The following is a 15797-nucleotide window of genomic DNA, read 5'->3' as shown; positions in this document are numbered from 1 at the left end:
TCAATCCCTTTCATTTGAATGGCCAAAAATGATTATTTTAAATTGTTAATTGATTAGAATCGAGGAGGAGACAGATTTTTTTTTAAGGAATGCCAATTCTACACTTCCTTCTTCGTAACAGCAAATAATTGTGTTTTGCTGGTTTTAAAACTTCGTAGGCATTCGTGACTATTGGTTGAAACTTTATTGATAACCGACTTGATTCACCTGTTCTTAGTTGACTGTTGTTTTAATTTTCTTGTTTTATTTTTGTTATTGTTGGCAATTTCGATTCCTAAACTTAAGCCCTAAGATCAAAAGAAAACACAATTTCTTCTCTCTTTGATTGTTCTGTTTAATCGTAAAGTAAAGAGTGAAGTGGGCTCTATGCAACATCTTTTTTTTTTACCAAGTCACTTCGTATAGAAAAAGTTGTCATAGGAACCTCGGATGGAGCTCATTCAATTGGAAACTGAAAGCTCAAGTTCCCTACTCAAGAGTCAAAAGAGATTGGACGACCGCCAGTCCACCTGCCGAATCCACGGTTTCACCAGAAACATACAATAAAAATTTTGAGATTGCCATTTTGTTCAGCATAGTTGAAAGGTCCATTAACTATACCTTTGGGGATGACCCCCAGCCCTATAGGCATGTGTTGTAAGTTATGCAATTCGTCCATTGTTTACACATTGTATTTGTTATCGGGAACAGGATCCATGTTTGACCCTTGATCTCCAATAGCTTAGAGTATTAGTAGTGACGGCATACTTGCTTTATAAATAGCCATAGCCGCTACTCTTTTCTTCCTTAGTGATTTAAGATCACGAAGAAGTTTAGCGGCGATTCACTAAAACGCGAGTGTTATTAATCTATCCCACCATTCCACGACACACATATTCTTCTTATATTCGTATTCCGACGACAGCCAGCAGGGTTTATTGATTATGCGCACCTGTAATTCAGGTAATACTGTGGTACACCTGCATGTTACACAATAGGAAATTGTTTACTTATGGTAAGAATGGCGCATTCTCACGTGATTTGTTAGAGGTCTGGGCCCTCCAGTCAAGTGAAGAATCACCGGTTGTAACTGAGGATGGCGCAAACGTGGGATGTTAAGTAATACTTTAAAAGAGGTTTTTTTTCTTCAAGATTTTATTTTTATTTTTTTCTTCAAGACGTTTTTCTTCGACATTTCCTTTTCTTCAAGTTTTTTCCTTCGAGACATGTTTTTCAGAATTTTTTACTCATGAAACTTTTATAAACCAAAGATTTTTTTTCGCTCTAGGAATTGAATGTAAGACCAAAGATTTTCCTCAAAGAAATGTTTCGTTAGACACAAGGACCAGCAAGCTAATTCTAACATTATTAGAAATAGATAGTGCATGACGTACTGTTTCCGTGAATTTCTCAGCGCCATCCTTACAGTGCACATAGCTTGATATAAAATTCCCTGTTCCCGTTCTCCGTGAGCTATTGATTGCATGCTTCCCATGTCTGGAATAATTCACATACAGGGATAAATCGATTTCTAGAAATTAGTTAACTTTGACTGGGTTTCGTTTATTTATCGATGTTGAATTGTGGTAATTTTACGCTTGGTAGATTATTTGACTTAAATTTTGCTCATTTCCGGTTTAATAGTCCTCCTTAGAGAATGCTGAGAGATATTTTCATAGAGATTGATATAAACTTGCTCAAACATAGGAAAATAGTCTTTCTGAGAGAATGTTTAGAGATATTTTCTTAGAGAAGTATCTAAACTTGTTCAAAACATAGGAAAATCGTCCTAGTTAGAGACATTTTAGAGAAGTTTTCTTATATTATGATTTAAACTTGCTCAAAACATTGGAAATAGTCCTTATTAGAAAACGTTTAGATAAAATTTCTTGGAGAGATGTTTTCTTAGAGAATGATTTAAGCTTGCTCAAAATAAAGGAAAATGGTCCCTCATAGAGATTATTTAGAGATATTTTCTTAAAGGATGATATAAACTTGGTCAAAAAATAGGAAAATAGTCCTTCTGAGAGAACTTTTAGAGATATTTTCTTAAAGAATGACATAAACTTGCTCCTTCTTAGAAAATGTTTAGATACATTTTCTTAGAAAGATGTTTTCTTAGAGAATGATCTAAGCTTGCTCAAAACATTTGAAAATAGTCCTTCTTAGAGAATGTTTAGATACACTTTCTTAAAGTATGATCTAAGCTTGCTCAAAAAATTAGAAAATAGTCCTTCTTAGAGAGAGTTTGAGATATTGTCTTAGAGATTGATCGAAGCATACTCAAAACATGGGAAAATAGTTCATCACAGAGAATGTTTGAAGATATTTTCTTAAAAGATGATATAAACTTGCTCAAAACATAGGAAAATAGTCCTTCTGAGAGAATTTTCAGAGATAATTTCTTAGACAATGATATACACTTTCTCAAAACACAGGAGAATGTTCCCCCTTATAGAATGTCTAGATATATTTTCTTAGAGAATGATATAAACTTGCTCAAAACATAGGAAAACAGTCCGTCTTAGAGAATTTTCAGAAATATTTTGTCAGAAAATGATATAAACTTCCTCAAAACATAGGAAAATGGTCCTTCTTTGAGTATTCTTAAAGATATTTCCTTAGGAAATGATATGAACTTGTTCAAAACATGGCAAAATTTCTTATAGAAATAGGAAAAATTCTTAGAGAATTTTTAGAGATATTTTCTTAGAGAGTGATATAAACTTGTTCAAAACATAGGAAAATAGTCCTTCTTAGAGAGTATTTAGAGAGGTTTTGTTAGATTTTGACATAAACCTAAGGAAAATAGTTCTTCATACAGAATTTTTGGAAAAATTTTTACAGAGAGTGATATAAACTTGCTGAAAACATAGGAAAATATTCCTTCTTAGAGAATATTTAGAGAAAACATCTCTAAAAATTCGCCAAGAAGGACTATTTTCCTATGTTTTGAACATGCTTAGATCATTCTTTAAGAAAATATCTCTAAACATTCTCTAAGAAGGACTATCTTCCAACATTTTGGGCAAGCTAAATCATTCTCTAGAAAAATATCTTTAAAAATTCTTTATGAAGGGCAATTTTCCAATGTTTTTGGCAAGCTTAGATCGTTCTCTAAGAAAATATCTATAAGTATTCTCTAAGAAGGACTATTTTCCTATTTTTTGGGTAAGCTCAGATTATTCTCTAAGAATACATCTCTAAAGATTGTCTACGAAGGACTATTTTCCTATGTTTTCATAAATCTTGCATCATTCTCTAAGAAAGTATGTCTAAACATTTTCTAAGAAAGACTATTTTCCTATGTTTTGAGCAAGTTTATATCATTCTCTCAGAAAATGTCTCATAAAATTTTCCATGAAGGACTATTTTTTGTGTTTTAAGCAAGTTTATATCATTCTCTAAGAAAATATCTCAGAAAGACTATTATCTAAAAAGGACTATTTCCCTATGTTTTGAGCAAATTTATATCATCCTCTAAGAAAATATCTAAATATTCTATATGAAGGACTATTTTCTAGTGTGTTGAGCAAATTTATATCATTCTCTAAGAAAATATCTGTAAACATTCTCTAAGAATGACTATTTTCCTATGTTTGAGTAAGCTTAGATCATTCTCTAAGCAAAAATCTCTAAGAATCCCCTAAAAAGGACGATTTTCCTATGTTTTGAGCAAAATTTAGATCATTTTCTAAGAAAATATCTCTAAACATTCTCTAAGCTGGACTATTTTCCTATGTTTTGAGCAAGTTTATATCATTCTCTACGGAAGTATCTTTAGACATTCTCTAAGAAGGACGATTCTCCTGTATTTTGAGCAAGTTTATTTCATTCTCTAAGAAAATATCTCTAAAATTTCGCGAAGAAGGACCATTAAACCAAAAACGAGCAAAATTCAAATGCAATAATCTACCGAGCGTGAAACTACCACAAGTCAGCATCGATAAATAAACGAAAACCAGTCAAATGTAAACAATTTTCAGTAATCGATTTTCTCCCTGTATGTGAACTATTCAAGACATGAGAAGCATACAATCAATAGCTCACGAAGAACGGGAATACGGAATATTATCGATTCAAGCAGAAATCATCACGCTATGCGCATTGTCAGGATGCCGCTAAGGAATTTCCGGAAACATCATGTCATTTGGAATTTATTACCCGAATCACAATTTTAGGAATACATTGCTGATCCAGGTGTCTAACGCACCACTCTGTTGGGGGAAATCTCTGGTCTCACATTCGATTCCTAAAGCGGACAAAAACCTTTGGTTTATAAAGGTTGCCTGAGGAAAAAATCCCGAGGAAAATGTCTCGAAGAAAAAAATTATCTTGAAGAAAATGATCTCTCGAAGAAAAAAAAACGCCTTGAAGAAAAAAACGCCTTGAAAGAAAGTCCCACTAGAATGGTTAAGATCTCATCTGTACGGGAGATTTCAGTATATTTCGGTTAATGGTACATCTTCCTCTATTTCACCTATATTGAAAGATGTCCCACAGGGCTCTCTGCTTGGACCACTTTGTTTTTAATTTACATTAACGATCTTGTTTATGGTGTTCATCCCCCTGTTCACTCTGTTCTTTTAGCTGATGACAGTAACTTTTTCATTGCTCCTGTGGAACTGAAATCTGTCACTTCCACAGCTCAAGGTCTTCTTGATAAAGTAAAGGATTGGTGCTGGTCAAATGGTAAGGCTTTTAACAGCCGGAAGAGTGGCATTGTCAATTTCAGGACCCCTAACCATATGAGAGACCTATAAGAGCCAATCACCCTGACTTGTGGGAACGATATTATACTACAAGCTACTACGGTAAAGTTTCTTGCTGTGTATATTGACTATTTTCGTTCTCTTAAACCGCAAATAACTCACACCAGTTCCCTCATCTTCCGCCATTCTTCAATGTTGCACCGGGGTAACTCATTTCTCCCCCAGATGTTGTGCTTTCTCTTTATTACACTTTTATTTTTCTTTACCTTTCTTATTGCTGCTCTGTCATAGTAGTACTAGTAAAAATCTACTCTGCTCACATCAAAGAGCCCAAAATAGGGCAGTGCAGGCTAATTTTCTTCTCCCTCAGCTTTACCCTTTCTCTGATCTTTATAATGATATTGGAATATCTCCGCTAGATCGTATTGTGAGTAACAGTAATCTTTATTTAGCGCATTCTGCTTTTCTAGGTACACTTCCACCGCCTTTGCAGCAATTTTTTTCACGAACAGACTCAGGAAGGTACTCATCTTCTTTACGTAGTTCTTCTCGCAGATTCATTTTACCCAAACGATCATCTAAAGCAGATCAGAGGTCTTGTATTTAACAATCAATTCTATTATGGAACCCCATCACTCCGGATGTCCCCGGAAGAAAAAACATCTGTTAAAGTATTAAGTAACATCCCATGTGTGCGCCGTCCTCAGTTACAACTGGAAACTCCCCACTTGATTGGCGGGCCCTGACCTGTAACAAGTCAAGCGAGAATGTCACCTCCTATAACATAATATTCAGGTGTACTATAGCATTACGTGGCATACAGGTGCGCATAATCAATAACACCTGCTGGCTGTCGTCGGAATGGAGGGATATGTGTGTCGTGGAATGGTGGGATATGTGGGTCGTGAAAAGGTGGGATATTTGTGTCGTGCAGTGGTGGGATGCGTGTGTTGTGGAATGATGGGATATCTGTGTCGTGGAATGGTGGGATATGTGTGTCGTGGAGCCCCTTATCACGTAACAACCAAAGAAATAATGATTTCCCGGGCCCTGAAGGCTTTTTCCTAGCCCTCATGGTTTTTTTTAAACAATCAAAGAAAAAACACTCCCTATTACGCAACAAACACCTGCATCTTGAAACAACATTCTCTATTATATAGCACATACCTGCATCTTGAAGAAAATTAATAACACCGTGTCTTCGGAGAATCGCCGTTAAACTTCTCGTGACCTTAAACTATTAAAGAAGAAAAGAGTAGCGTCTATGGGTCATTTAAAAGTAATTATGCCGTCATTGCTAGTATTAAGTTCCGACAGGACATGAGGGGACAGGTGTTCAACTGAGCAAAAGGTAATAAGTACATACTACTATTGCTGCTACTACTAAGACTGCTACTGTTTCCACTACTACTACTTCTACTATTGCTACTAATACCATTCCCATTGGTACTACTACTATTACTACTACTATTTAAACTATTACTACTAATCGTAGCTACTCGTAGTACTAAGCCTAAGGGTATTAATGTAAAAATTTCAAGGAATATTGGGTGGGAAGTTGAACCGAATAAAAACACACCATGTGCAAGCCGGTTGTCAAAAGTGTGTACAGGAAACATATTAGGAACTGCTTAGAATATTAAGTCGAACCTTGCAGTGTATGCTGCGGGGGATGTTGAACTGACCAAAAGGCAGTATTAGCATGCTACTATCACTACTTCTACTCCTACAACTACTGCTACTACTACCATTACTACTGCTGCTACTACTACTGTTACTGCAAGTTCTGGAACTCGTTCCGTTCCATCCATCAAAACTTAAAGGACAAAATAAAAGAAACATCATTTTAGTCCTTCTAACTTTTATCCTATCTCTAACGATTATTGATAAAAATTCGAAATATTGATATCACAACTTAACTTTTTTTTTTGATGGCCTTGGTTGGAAATGCTAAATATGAATATTAACTAGCCTCAAACTATTTTTGAAAATTGCATTGGATTCCAATGCATTATCGATTATTTCAAAACAGTATTCGGTACATCTGTGAAATTGTAAATTATATTAAAATAAAAGGAAAAACTGAATGAATCACAATACCTACTGGGCGACGAATTCATTCTCAAGCTCACTTATTTGGCGAATAAATTTTCCTAAATTAAACGAGCTCAATTTGTATTTGCAAGATTCAAACGGATGAGACATTTGCAGTTCACGATAAAATTCGAGCGTTCATGAAGAAGCTTATGCTTTTGATAATGGCAAGTATGGTTGTTTTGAAACACTTGAAACTTTTAGTATTGAAAACCAAGTGCAGCCTAAGATAAGTCTGAGTCATTTATCACTGTTAAAAATTATTTTGACGACTATTTTGGTGAAGAGATGAAAAAATTTGATTCGGTGAATTGGATTTGTAACCAATATCAAGACGACTAACCAACTAGTATATCAACAAAAGCTAGAGAACAATCTACTGATTTGTCAGAAGATACGTCACTGAAAAATTTCTAACCGTAAACAGCTATCGAAATTCTGGCTCTCAAATGCTGATAACTAGCCTTGCTTGTTTGATGAACAGGCAATCTCTCTGCCGGGAGTAGGTCACACTTATGTTGTAATTATTGTAAAAAATAAAAGAACCAGAACCTCTGAAAATCCTCCTCGTCTGTACTTGCTCATAACCAGATTTTCGGCTACGGTTTATATCAAAACTAAGTACAGGAATAAATTGGACATATCAAACTCAGTACGATTAAAAGTAACTAAAGTTGATGCTGAGACTGTAGTGAAGAAAAATAGGAAACAAATATACATACCTCCCATTGAAATAACTTGGTAAAAAGATGATAGTTTTTCTTTCATATTGGTAGCGCTTGTAAAAAAAAGAAAAAAGGAAAAAAAATATTGTTTCATTTCAATTACAACAAATAAGTTCCACTACTCGCCACTACCGAACCTGAGCAATAACAATATTAATACTCGCAACTGTGACCCACTGAATATTCGCTTGCGATACACTGGAGGGTAGTTTGGGAACCACTGGCTTAGGGCATGAAGTTGAAACTTTTAGGGTGTGTTCAGGCGAATGTTGAACTAAACAATAGGCGAGACGTGCATATTATTGCTACTGTTGATACTACGATTACTGCTACTACTGTGGCTAACAGTTTTAAAGTGAAAACCTCAGGGAATGTTTAGGTGGAGTTTGAAATAAGTTGAAACACACTATGTGCATGCAGGCTATCAAAAGGCCAATATTTTCGGAACGGCACAGAGTATTAAGTTGAAACTTTCAAAGAACGTTAAGGGGGATTTGGAACTAACCAAAAGGCACTATATGCACGCTGCCACTACTGCTACTACTACTACTTCCACTACTATTACTGCTACTGAGGCTAAGAATATTAAGGTGGAGCTTTCAGGGAATGTTTAGGGGGATGTTGAAGTAAATCAAAACACACCTTGAGCATGCAGGTTGCAGTATCAGCAGTTGCAGTATCAGCAGATTGCAGTATAAGAGGAATGGCTTAAAGTATTAAGTTAAAAGTTTCCGGACACGTCGAGAGGATGTTACCTAACCAAAAGGGACCGTGTGTACACTGCTACTACTATTACTGTTACTAATACTACAGCTGCTACTTCTGCTATTTCTACTACTACAGCCACTATTACTATTGAGGGTAAGGCTGTTAAACTGAAATTGACAGGGAATGTTTAGAAAGAAGTTGAACTAAATCAAAACACAATATGTGCATGAAGGTTGGCAATATCCAAGGAACGCTTTAGGATATTAAGTTGAAACTTTCAGGGCATGTTAAGGAGGATATTCAACTAGCCCAAAGACACTGCGTGCATACTACTACTATTAATACTACTACTACAACTGGTACTACTACTAAAACTAATACTACAACTGCTACGACTACTACTACTACTATTAAAGCTAAGGGTATTAAGATGAACTTTCGTGAAATGTTGAGGGGGATATTGAACTAAATCGAAACACAATATGTCAATCCAGGTTATCAAAAGGGAGTAACGGCTACATCCCAGGAATAGCTTAGAACATTAAGTTGAAACTTTCATTGAGTACTTGGGGGGATTTTGAACCACCAAAAGACACTATATGCATACTACTATTACGACTTTTTACTACTACTACTACTGCTACTACTATGACTACTGCTACCACTAAGGCTAAGGGTATTCAGGAGAAGTTATCAAGAACTGTTTAGGGGGATGTTGAATTAAATAGAAACACGCTATGTGTATGCAGTATGTCAAAAGAGCTTATCACTAATACCTCAGAAACGACTTAGAGTATTAAGTTGAAACTTCCATGGCATGTTGAGGGGGATTTTGAACTAGTACAAAGGCAGTATGGTGCATACCATTGCTACTACTGCTGCTAATCCTAGTAGTAGTATTACTGCTAATTTTACTAGTACTACCATTATGAAGGCTAATGATATTAAGGTGAAAGTTTCAGGAATTGCTGAAGAGATGCTGAAATAAATCAAAACAAACTATGTACATGCAGGCTACCATATTGCTTTAGGTGATAAGTTCAAACTTTCAGGGCATATTGAGGGGGATGTTGAACTAATAAAAAGGCACTATGGCGAATACTATTACTGCTACTACTAAGGATAATTGTATTGAGGATTATCAGAGCATGTTGAGGGGATGTTGAACTAACGACAAAGACAGGATGTGAATGCTAATACTGCGATCACTACTACTACTCCCAATACTCCTACTGCTATTACTACTATTATTGCTACAGCAAATACTACTATTGGTAATGCCAAGTGCATTAAGTTAAAACTTTCAGGGAATGGCAACGGCGGTGATGAACTAAATTAAACACACTACATTCATTAAGGTGGTCAAATGGGCGTACCAGCAGTACCTAAAGAAGGGCTTAAAGCATTTAGTTGGAGCTTTCAGGGCATTTTGAAGGGGTGTTGAACAAAACATACCATGTATATGCGGGAATAAAAGAGGCGTATCAGCAATAACCCAGCAATACCTTAGGGTATTAAGCCAAAACTTTAGAGCTACTAATATTACTACCACTTTTGCTACTGTTTTTACTACTACTTCTACTACTATTGAGCTAAATTAAAACAGTTTAAGTGCATTCAGATTATGTCAAAATGGAATAGACAGTATATCTTAGGATGGGAATCAAACAGTTCGTGATAACGAACTGTAGTAAGAGCGACCAGGCTCAATAGTAACCAAAACTCTAAAAAATGGAATTTTGATACCAATAGCTACATCAAAAGAATCGCATTTTATTGCTGATTTTAAATATTTAAGGTTCATCAAGTTTGGTCTTACCCATCAAAAGTTACGAGCCTGAGAAAATTTGCGTTATTTTAGAAAATAGGGGGAAACACCCCCTAAAAGTCATAGAATCTTAACGAAAATTACATCATCAGATTCAGCGTATCAGAGAATCCTACTGCAGAAGTTTCAAGGTCCTATCTACAAAAATGTGGAATTTTGTATTTTTTGCCAGAAGGCAGATCACGGATGCGTGTTTATTTGTTTGTTTATTGTTTTTTTTTTTTTTTTTTTCCAGGGGTGATCGTATCGACCCAGTTGTCCTAGAGTGTTGCGAAAGGGCTCATTCTAACGGAAATGAAAGGTTCTAGTGCCCTTTTTAAGCGACCAAAAAAATTCGAGGGCGCTAATTATTTTCCCTAAGTCAACGGATCAAAGTTCTGAGATAGCCATTTTATTCAGCGTAGTCAAAAAACCTGTGTCTTTGTAACTATGTCTTTGGGGACGACTTACTACCCTACAGTCCCTGTGGGAGGGGCTACAAGTTACAAACTTTGACCAGTGCTTACATATAGTAATGGTTATTGGGAAGTGTACAGGCGTTTTCAGGAGGATTTTTTGGATGGAGAAGGGGTTGAGAAGAGGGGGATATGCTGGGGGAGCTTTCCATCGAGGAATTTTTCATGGGGGAAGAAAATTTCCATGAAGGGAGCGCAGGATTTACTAGCATTATTTAAAAAATATAATGAAAAAATAAATATGAAAAAGTTTTTTTCAGCTGAAAGTAAGAAGCAGCATTAAAACTTAAAACGAACAGAAATTATTACCTATGTGAGGGGCTCACCTCCTCCTAATACCTCGCTCTTTACGCTAAAGTATTTTTAGTAATGTCAACTATTTATTCTACAGCTTTTGTGATTCAGGGGTCATTCTTAATGAGTTGGGACAAAATTTAAGATTTAGTGTAAAGAGAGAGGTACTGACGAGGGAGCGAACCCTCTCATATATGTAATAAAAACATGAAAATAAAAGTTCTTTACGGAAGCTAATGTATAAGTTACGTATATCTTTTACTAATAAAAAGATTCGTAAAAAATTAAAAGTTCTAGTTGCCTTTTTAATTAACCAAAAAATTGGAGGGCAAATAGGCTTCCTCCCCCGCTCTTTTTTTCTCAAAATCATTCGATCAAAATTATGAGAAAGCCATTTAGCAAAAAAAATAAAAAAATGCAAATTTCGTTTTAATTTTTTAATCAAATTTCAAATTTCGTTCAAATTTCGTTTTAATCTCTGCGGAGAGCCAAAATCAAAGCATGCATTGATTCAAAAACGTTCAGAAATTAAATAAAAAAAAAACATGTTTTTTCAACTGAAAGTAAGGAGCGACATTAAAACTTAAAACGAACAGAAATTGCTTCGTATATGAAAGGGGCTGCTTCCTCATCAACGCCCGCTCTTTACGCTAATGTTTTATTTACTGTTTTAAAAAGAAGAGTTGAGAGAAAGAGTCAAACTTTAGCGTAAAGAGCGGGGCGTTGATGAGGAAGCAGCCCCTTTCATATACGAAGCAATTTCTGTTCGTTTTAAGCTTTAATGTCGCTCCTTACTTTCAGTTGAAAAAACTTTTTTTTATTATTTAATAGAGTATAAAGCATGAACTTTGATGCTGCTATAAAATTAAATAGAAAGCCATTGTGTGAAGGCTGGTTCCCAATAGGATGTATCAGCAATATGGTCTCAATAACGGTTGAGGGTATTAAGTTGAAACTTTTAGTGCTACTGCTATTGAACTAAACCGAAAAGGTTTAAGTGCATCCATGTTGCCAAAATGGCATAGAAACATAAAATAAAGTTTTATGTTTCATTTTTCAAGTAAAAGTTGAAGAGGTATAAAAGTAAAACAAAAGGTACTATGTGTATCCAGATTGTCAAAACGGCGTATTTACCATATCCCAGGAACAGCTAAGGGAGCTGCGCTGGAATTTTCATAGCAACTTATTAGAAATGTTGAACTAAATCAAAAGATACTATGCCCCTCCAAGTTTGTCATAAGGGCGTATCTGCGATATTTTTGTTACGGATTAATTTGTTAAATTGAAGCTTCCAGGGCATGTTGAAGGGGATGTGTAATTAAATTTGAATGTTCAAAAAAAACTAATTAGAAATTAGCCTTAATAAGATGTGAAACAAAAATCGAGCAGATATTTTGAGGATTGAAGAAATGAAGGCTAAAGTGAACAGTAATTACAATTTCAGATACAAGTACAAAAACTCTTTGCAACCTTGATAATTAGTGATCACTAATTAATTAGTGATAATTAGTTAGATAATTAGTGAGAGTCCATGACACTCTGTCTTCGCAAATACGTTGCTAGAGAAATAACTGAATGGGTTAAACCTAGTTGAAAGTAAAATCTTGTTCATAATTTCTCGAACTTGGGGGTTCTAGGTGGGCACCTAAAGCAAGCATACGCTTCTGGTCAACTTAACCTTTTATGAAAAAAAAATGTTATTTGCTTCCAAATCAGCATCATTCATTACACAGACACTCACGATTCATAAATATATTTAGTAGGTCAGATATGTTATCCATCTAACAATGTGAATATAAAGCGAATATATTTTCCACCTAACAAAGGAACTTAGGTCTACAGTAGCTCAAAACTTGTTATGCTTAATATGTTTGATTTTAGACGATCAATTTCATATAAGCTTCAACCAAATAAAAAGAAAATCTCACATACCTAACAGAGCAGCTCCATGCAATCTGTGACTTGCCAGCTCGTCAGAACTAGGTGCTGGGGAGAGTTGTAAGGACGCAATGGCTGCTCCAAATTTGGGTGCCAACATAAGGGATAGACCGTGAGATGAAAGAAATAAAATGTTCGTCCACTGCCAAATTGACAATCCTCTTGGAAATTTCACGTATAAATGCTCATTACAACCAAGTAATTGAGAAATCTGTAACAATTTAACAACTTTACAACGGAACCAGGAAGACCTACTAAATAAGAAGACACACAAACTAACCCACAAATCTTAAAGCTTTGATATGAATGAAGAATGAACATACAGATGAAACATAATTAAATTAATACTTAAAGGAAGTCATTATTTTCAGTTTGGAATAATATCGCACAATTCTATGTGCCTTAGGTTTTCATGGAGGGAAGGGGAGTCACAAATCACTCCATGTGTATGTGCTTGTAAATAATTATATGTTGTTTATTCAAAGCTTGTATTTTGTAAGAAATACATCGCCATTACGGACATTTCATTCCGAAAATCCATCACAATCACTCATGACATTAGACGCCATAAAAAAAGTTCCATTTCTGGCAAGTCTTTCCTAAAACCTAACATCTTATACAGCAGAAAATGGGCTCTAAGTGACAATTATATTCTCCATTACTTTTATCAGTATATATCCCAAGTGGATCGTTTGGTCCTTAGCACGAATTTCTCCTAATAATTCTAATAAGAGAGTAAAGGATTTCCCAGGTTTAAGTTGTGACATCTAGTCAACTGAAAAAAATAAAATAAAAGATACCGTAAAAAGTACAGTGTATCTTCCATTATATCAAAGCTGGTTGTTACAAAATTGGTATTAAAATAGCAATTAATTATGGAGAGTTTAAGCTAATTAATTTCAGGTTGAAACCTATCTAGTTTGATACTGAGTTTGACACCAGAAGGACGCCAAATCTAATTTCAATTGCATAGTCCAGCCTTCACTAAAACGACACGTCCTCCATGTTTTTTCCTCATCGTATGTATAGGGACGTCAAAGCACGAAAACGGGGGGGGGTGAATTTTTTTACAAAAGCTAGGGGGGGCAACCTTGATTATTATCAATTTTTTTTAATAAAGTGATGAAAAAGGAGTTTTCCATGAAGAAACCAAAAAAGGTATTTTTCAACACCTAGGGAGGAGCAATAAACTAGAGGGTCCTTTCCATCCTTCTACCCTCCCCCTCCCACAAATTGAGAGATCTGGGTATAGAATATACAACCATAAAGAATGAACAAATATGAAAACTCATATGATTGGGAGTTCTAATATCCAGTACCTTTTTTGACAACTAAGGGATTGAACGGCACGAAAGTGTCATGTTCAACCTCCTGAGACACTTTACTAAAGGTCAAACAAAATACCGGAATAAAATTTTAAAATAGCCATCGTAATAAGAATGTTTGAACGTCACAGGTTTCTCGTCAAGGGTTCTGGTTTCTCGAGAAAATAAGAATGCAAAATAAACGTCTTTCGTATTTATTTGTTTATTTATACATACTTCAGGAAGGAAATTTTATTAAAAGAGAAACAAACGTATACTAGGTAATTGAAACTTTTAGCATCAGACCCAATCCCAAACAAGGGTCTGAGAATGTCTTTCTACATGCTAAAGTTTTTTAGTACTTTTAAAAAGCTTCTTATTGTTTAAAATAAACGACCCTTGTGTTTGAGGAGTCGTTCTTAAAGAATCAGGACAAAATCTAAACTTTAGCGTAAAGAGCGAGGTGTTGAGGAGGGGGCATTTTCATGATTTTTTAAGTAATGCCAGGAAATCCGGCTCCACATTCACAAAAAATCCCCATCCCCACGACAAGATCCCCGGGACAGTTTGATCCCCGTGAAAATGTATCCCTGACAATTACCCATAACATCTTCATGCGTAAAATTGAGTCGGCAAAGAGAAAGTAAGACAAATAGAAAGAATTCCCCCAGCAGAAAATTCACACCCCCATCCATCCGGAAAATGTATGGATACTTTCCAATAACGAATAATATATGTAAACAAATGGCAAATTTTAAAACTTAAAGACCTTTCCTCCAGGGCTCCAGGGGGTCAAGTTATCTCCAAAGGCAGAGTTATTGACCCTTTCAACTATACTGAACAAAATAGAAATCTTAAAATGTTGATACGACAATTTCGGCAAAAAAATGGCGTGGGAGGGGGCCTAGTTGCCCACCAATCTATTTGGTCGCTTAAAAAGGGCACTGGAACATTTAGTTTCTGTTTAAAAGAGGTCTCTCCTGATATTCCAGGACTATTGGGTCAATACTACTATTCCTGGGAAAAACAAAAAACAAACAAATAAACACGCATTCGCGATTTTTCTTTCGGCAAAAAAAAAATAAATACAAAATGCCTCATCTTTGCGGATAGGAGCTAGGAACCTCTACAGTAGGGCGTTCTGATACGCTGAATCTGATGGTGTGGTTTTCTTTAAGATTCTCTTACTTTTAGGGGGTATTTCCGCCCTTTTTGAAAATCAGGCAAATTCTCTCAGGCTCGTAACGTTTGATGGATAACACTAAATTTCATGAATCTTGTATATTTGAAATGAACGTAATAAGCCGATTCTTTTTACATACCTGTTGGCATCAAATATTTGATCTCAATTGGCATCCGTTTTTTAGAATTTAGGTTACAATTGTGCCGCGTCGCTCTTTACTTGCAGTTCATTACCACGAACTGTTTGATACTACATGTGAATATGGCTGCTAAAACTTAGAGATCATATCTATAGCTTTTAGATACTTCTAGACCGACTTGATATATGAAAACGTTTGCTTTATGGCGCTTTGAACCTATTCAGGCCAAAATATGTCATGCGGTGCAAAATAGCCTAAATCCGCACTTTACCATGGCATGCTCTTTTCAATTTTTCAAAAGAGGAAATCAGAAAAAGGAAACTAGAACTTCTTCAAATGAAAATCTCTTCTAATATTCTACGACCCCTGATTTAACGCGATCAACTATGAAAAAGACATTAAAAAGCAATATAAACACGCAATAAAACAAATTAGCAA

General features: G+C 35.4%; 1 protein-coding gene across 4 annotated transcripts in view; it reads right to left on the bottom strand.

Annotated features, from left to right (window-relative positions):
• The window catches only part of LOC136025151 (tumor protein p53-inducible protein 11-like), a 129541-nt gene that overhangs the window by 34426 nt on the left and 79318 nt on the right, over positions 1-15797 (bottom strand). For all 4 annotated transcript variants that reach the window (XR_010617020.1, XM_065700904.1, XM_065700907.1 and 1 more), the window contains one exon: positions 12728-12944. Coding sequence is in view for 3 of the 4 variants with exons in the window: in XM_065700904.1 (XP_065556976.1) it covers positions 12728-12944 (217 nt within the window). In the remaining variant the exon portion in view is untranslated. The remainder of the gene's footprint in view (positions 1-12727; positions 12945-15797) is intronic.

The sequence above is a fragment of the Artemia franciscana genome, chromosome 3 (assembly GCF_032884065.1).
Source record: "Artemia franciscana chromosome 3, ASM3288406v1, whole genome shotgun sequence".
In the NCBI taxonomy this organism is placed as follows: domain Eukaryota; kingdom Metazoa; phylum Arthropoda; class Branchiopoda; order Anostraca; family Artemiidae; genus Artemia; species Artemia franciscana.
This window is presented reverse-complemented; position numbering and strand designations above follow the sequence as displayed.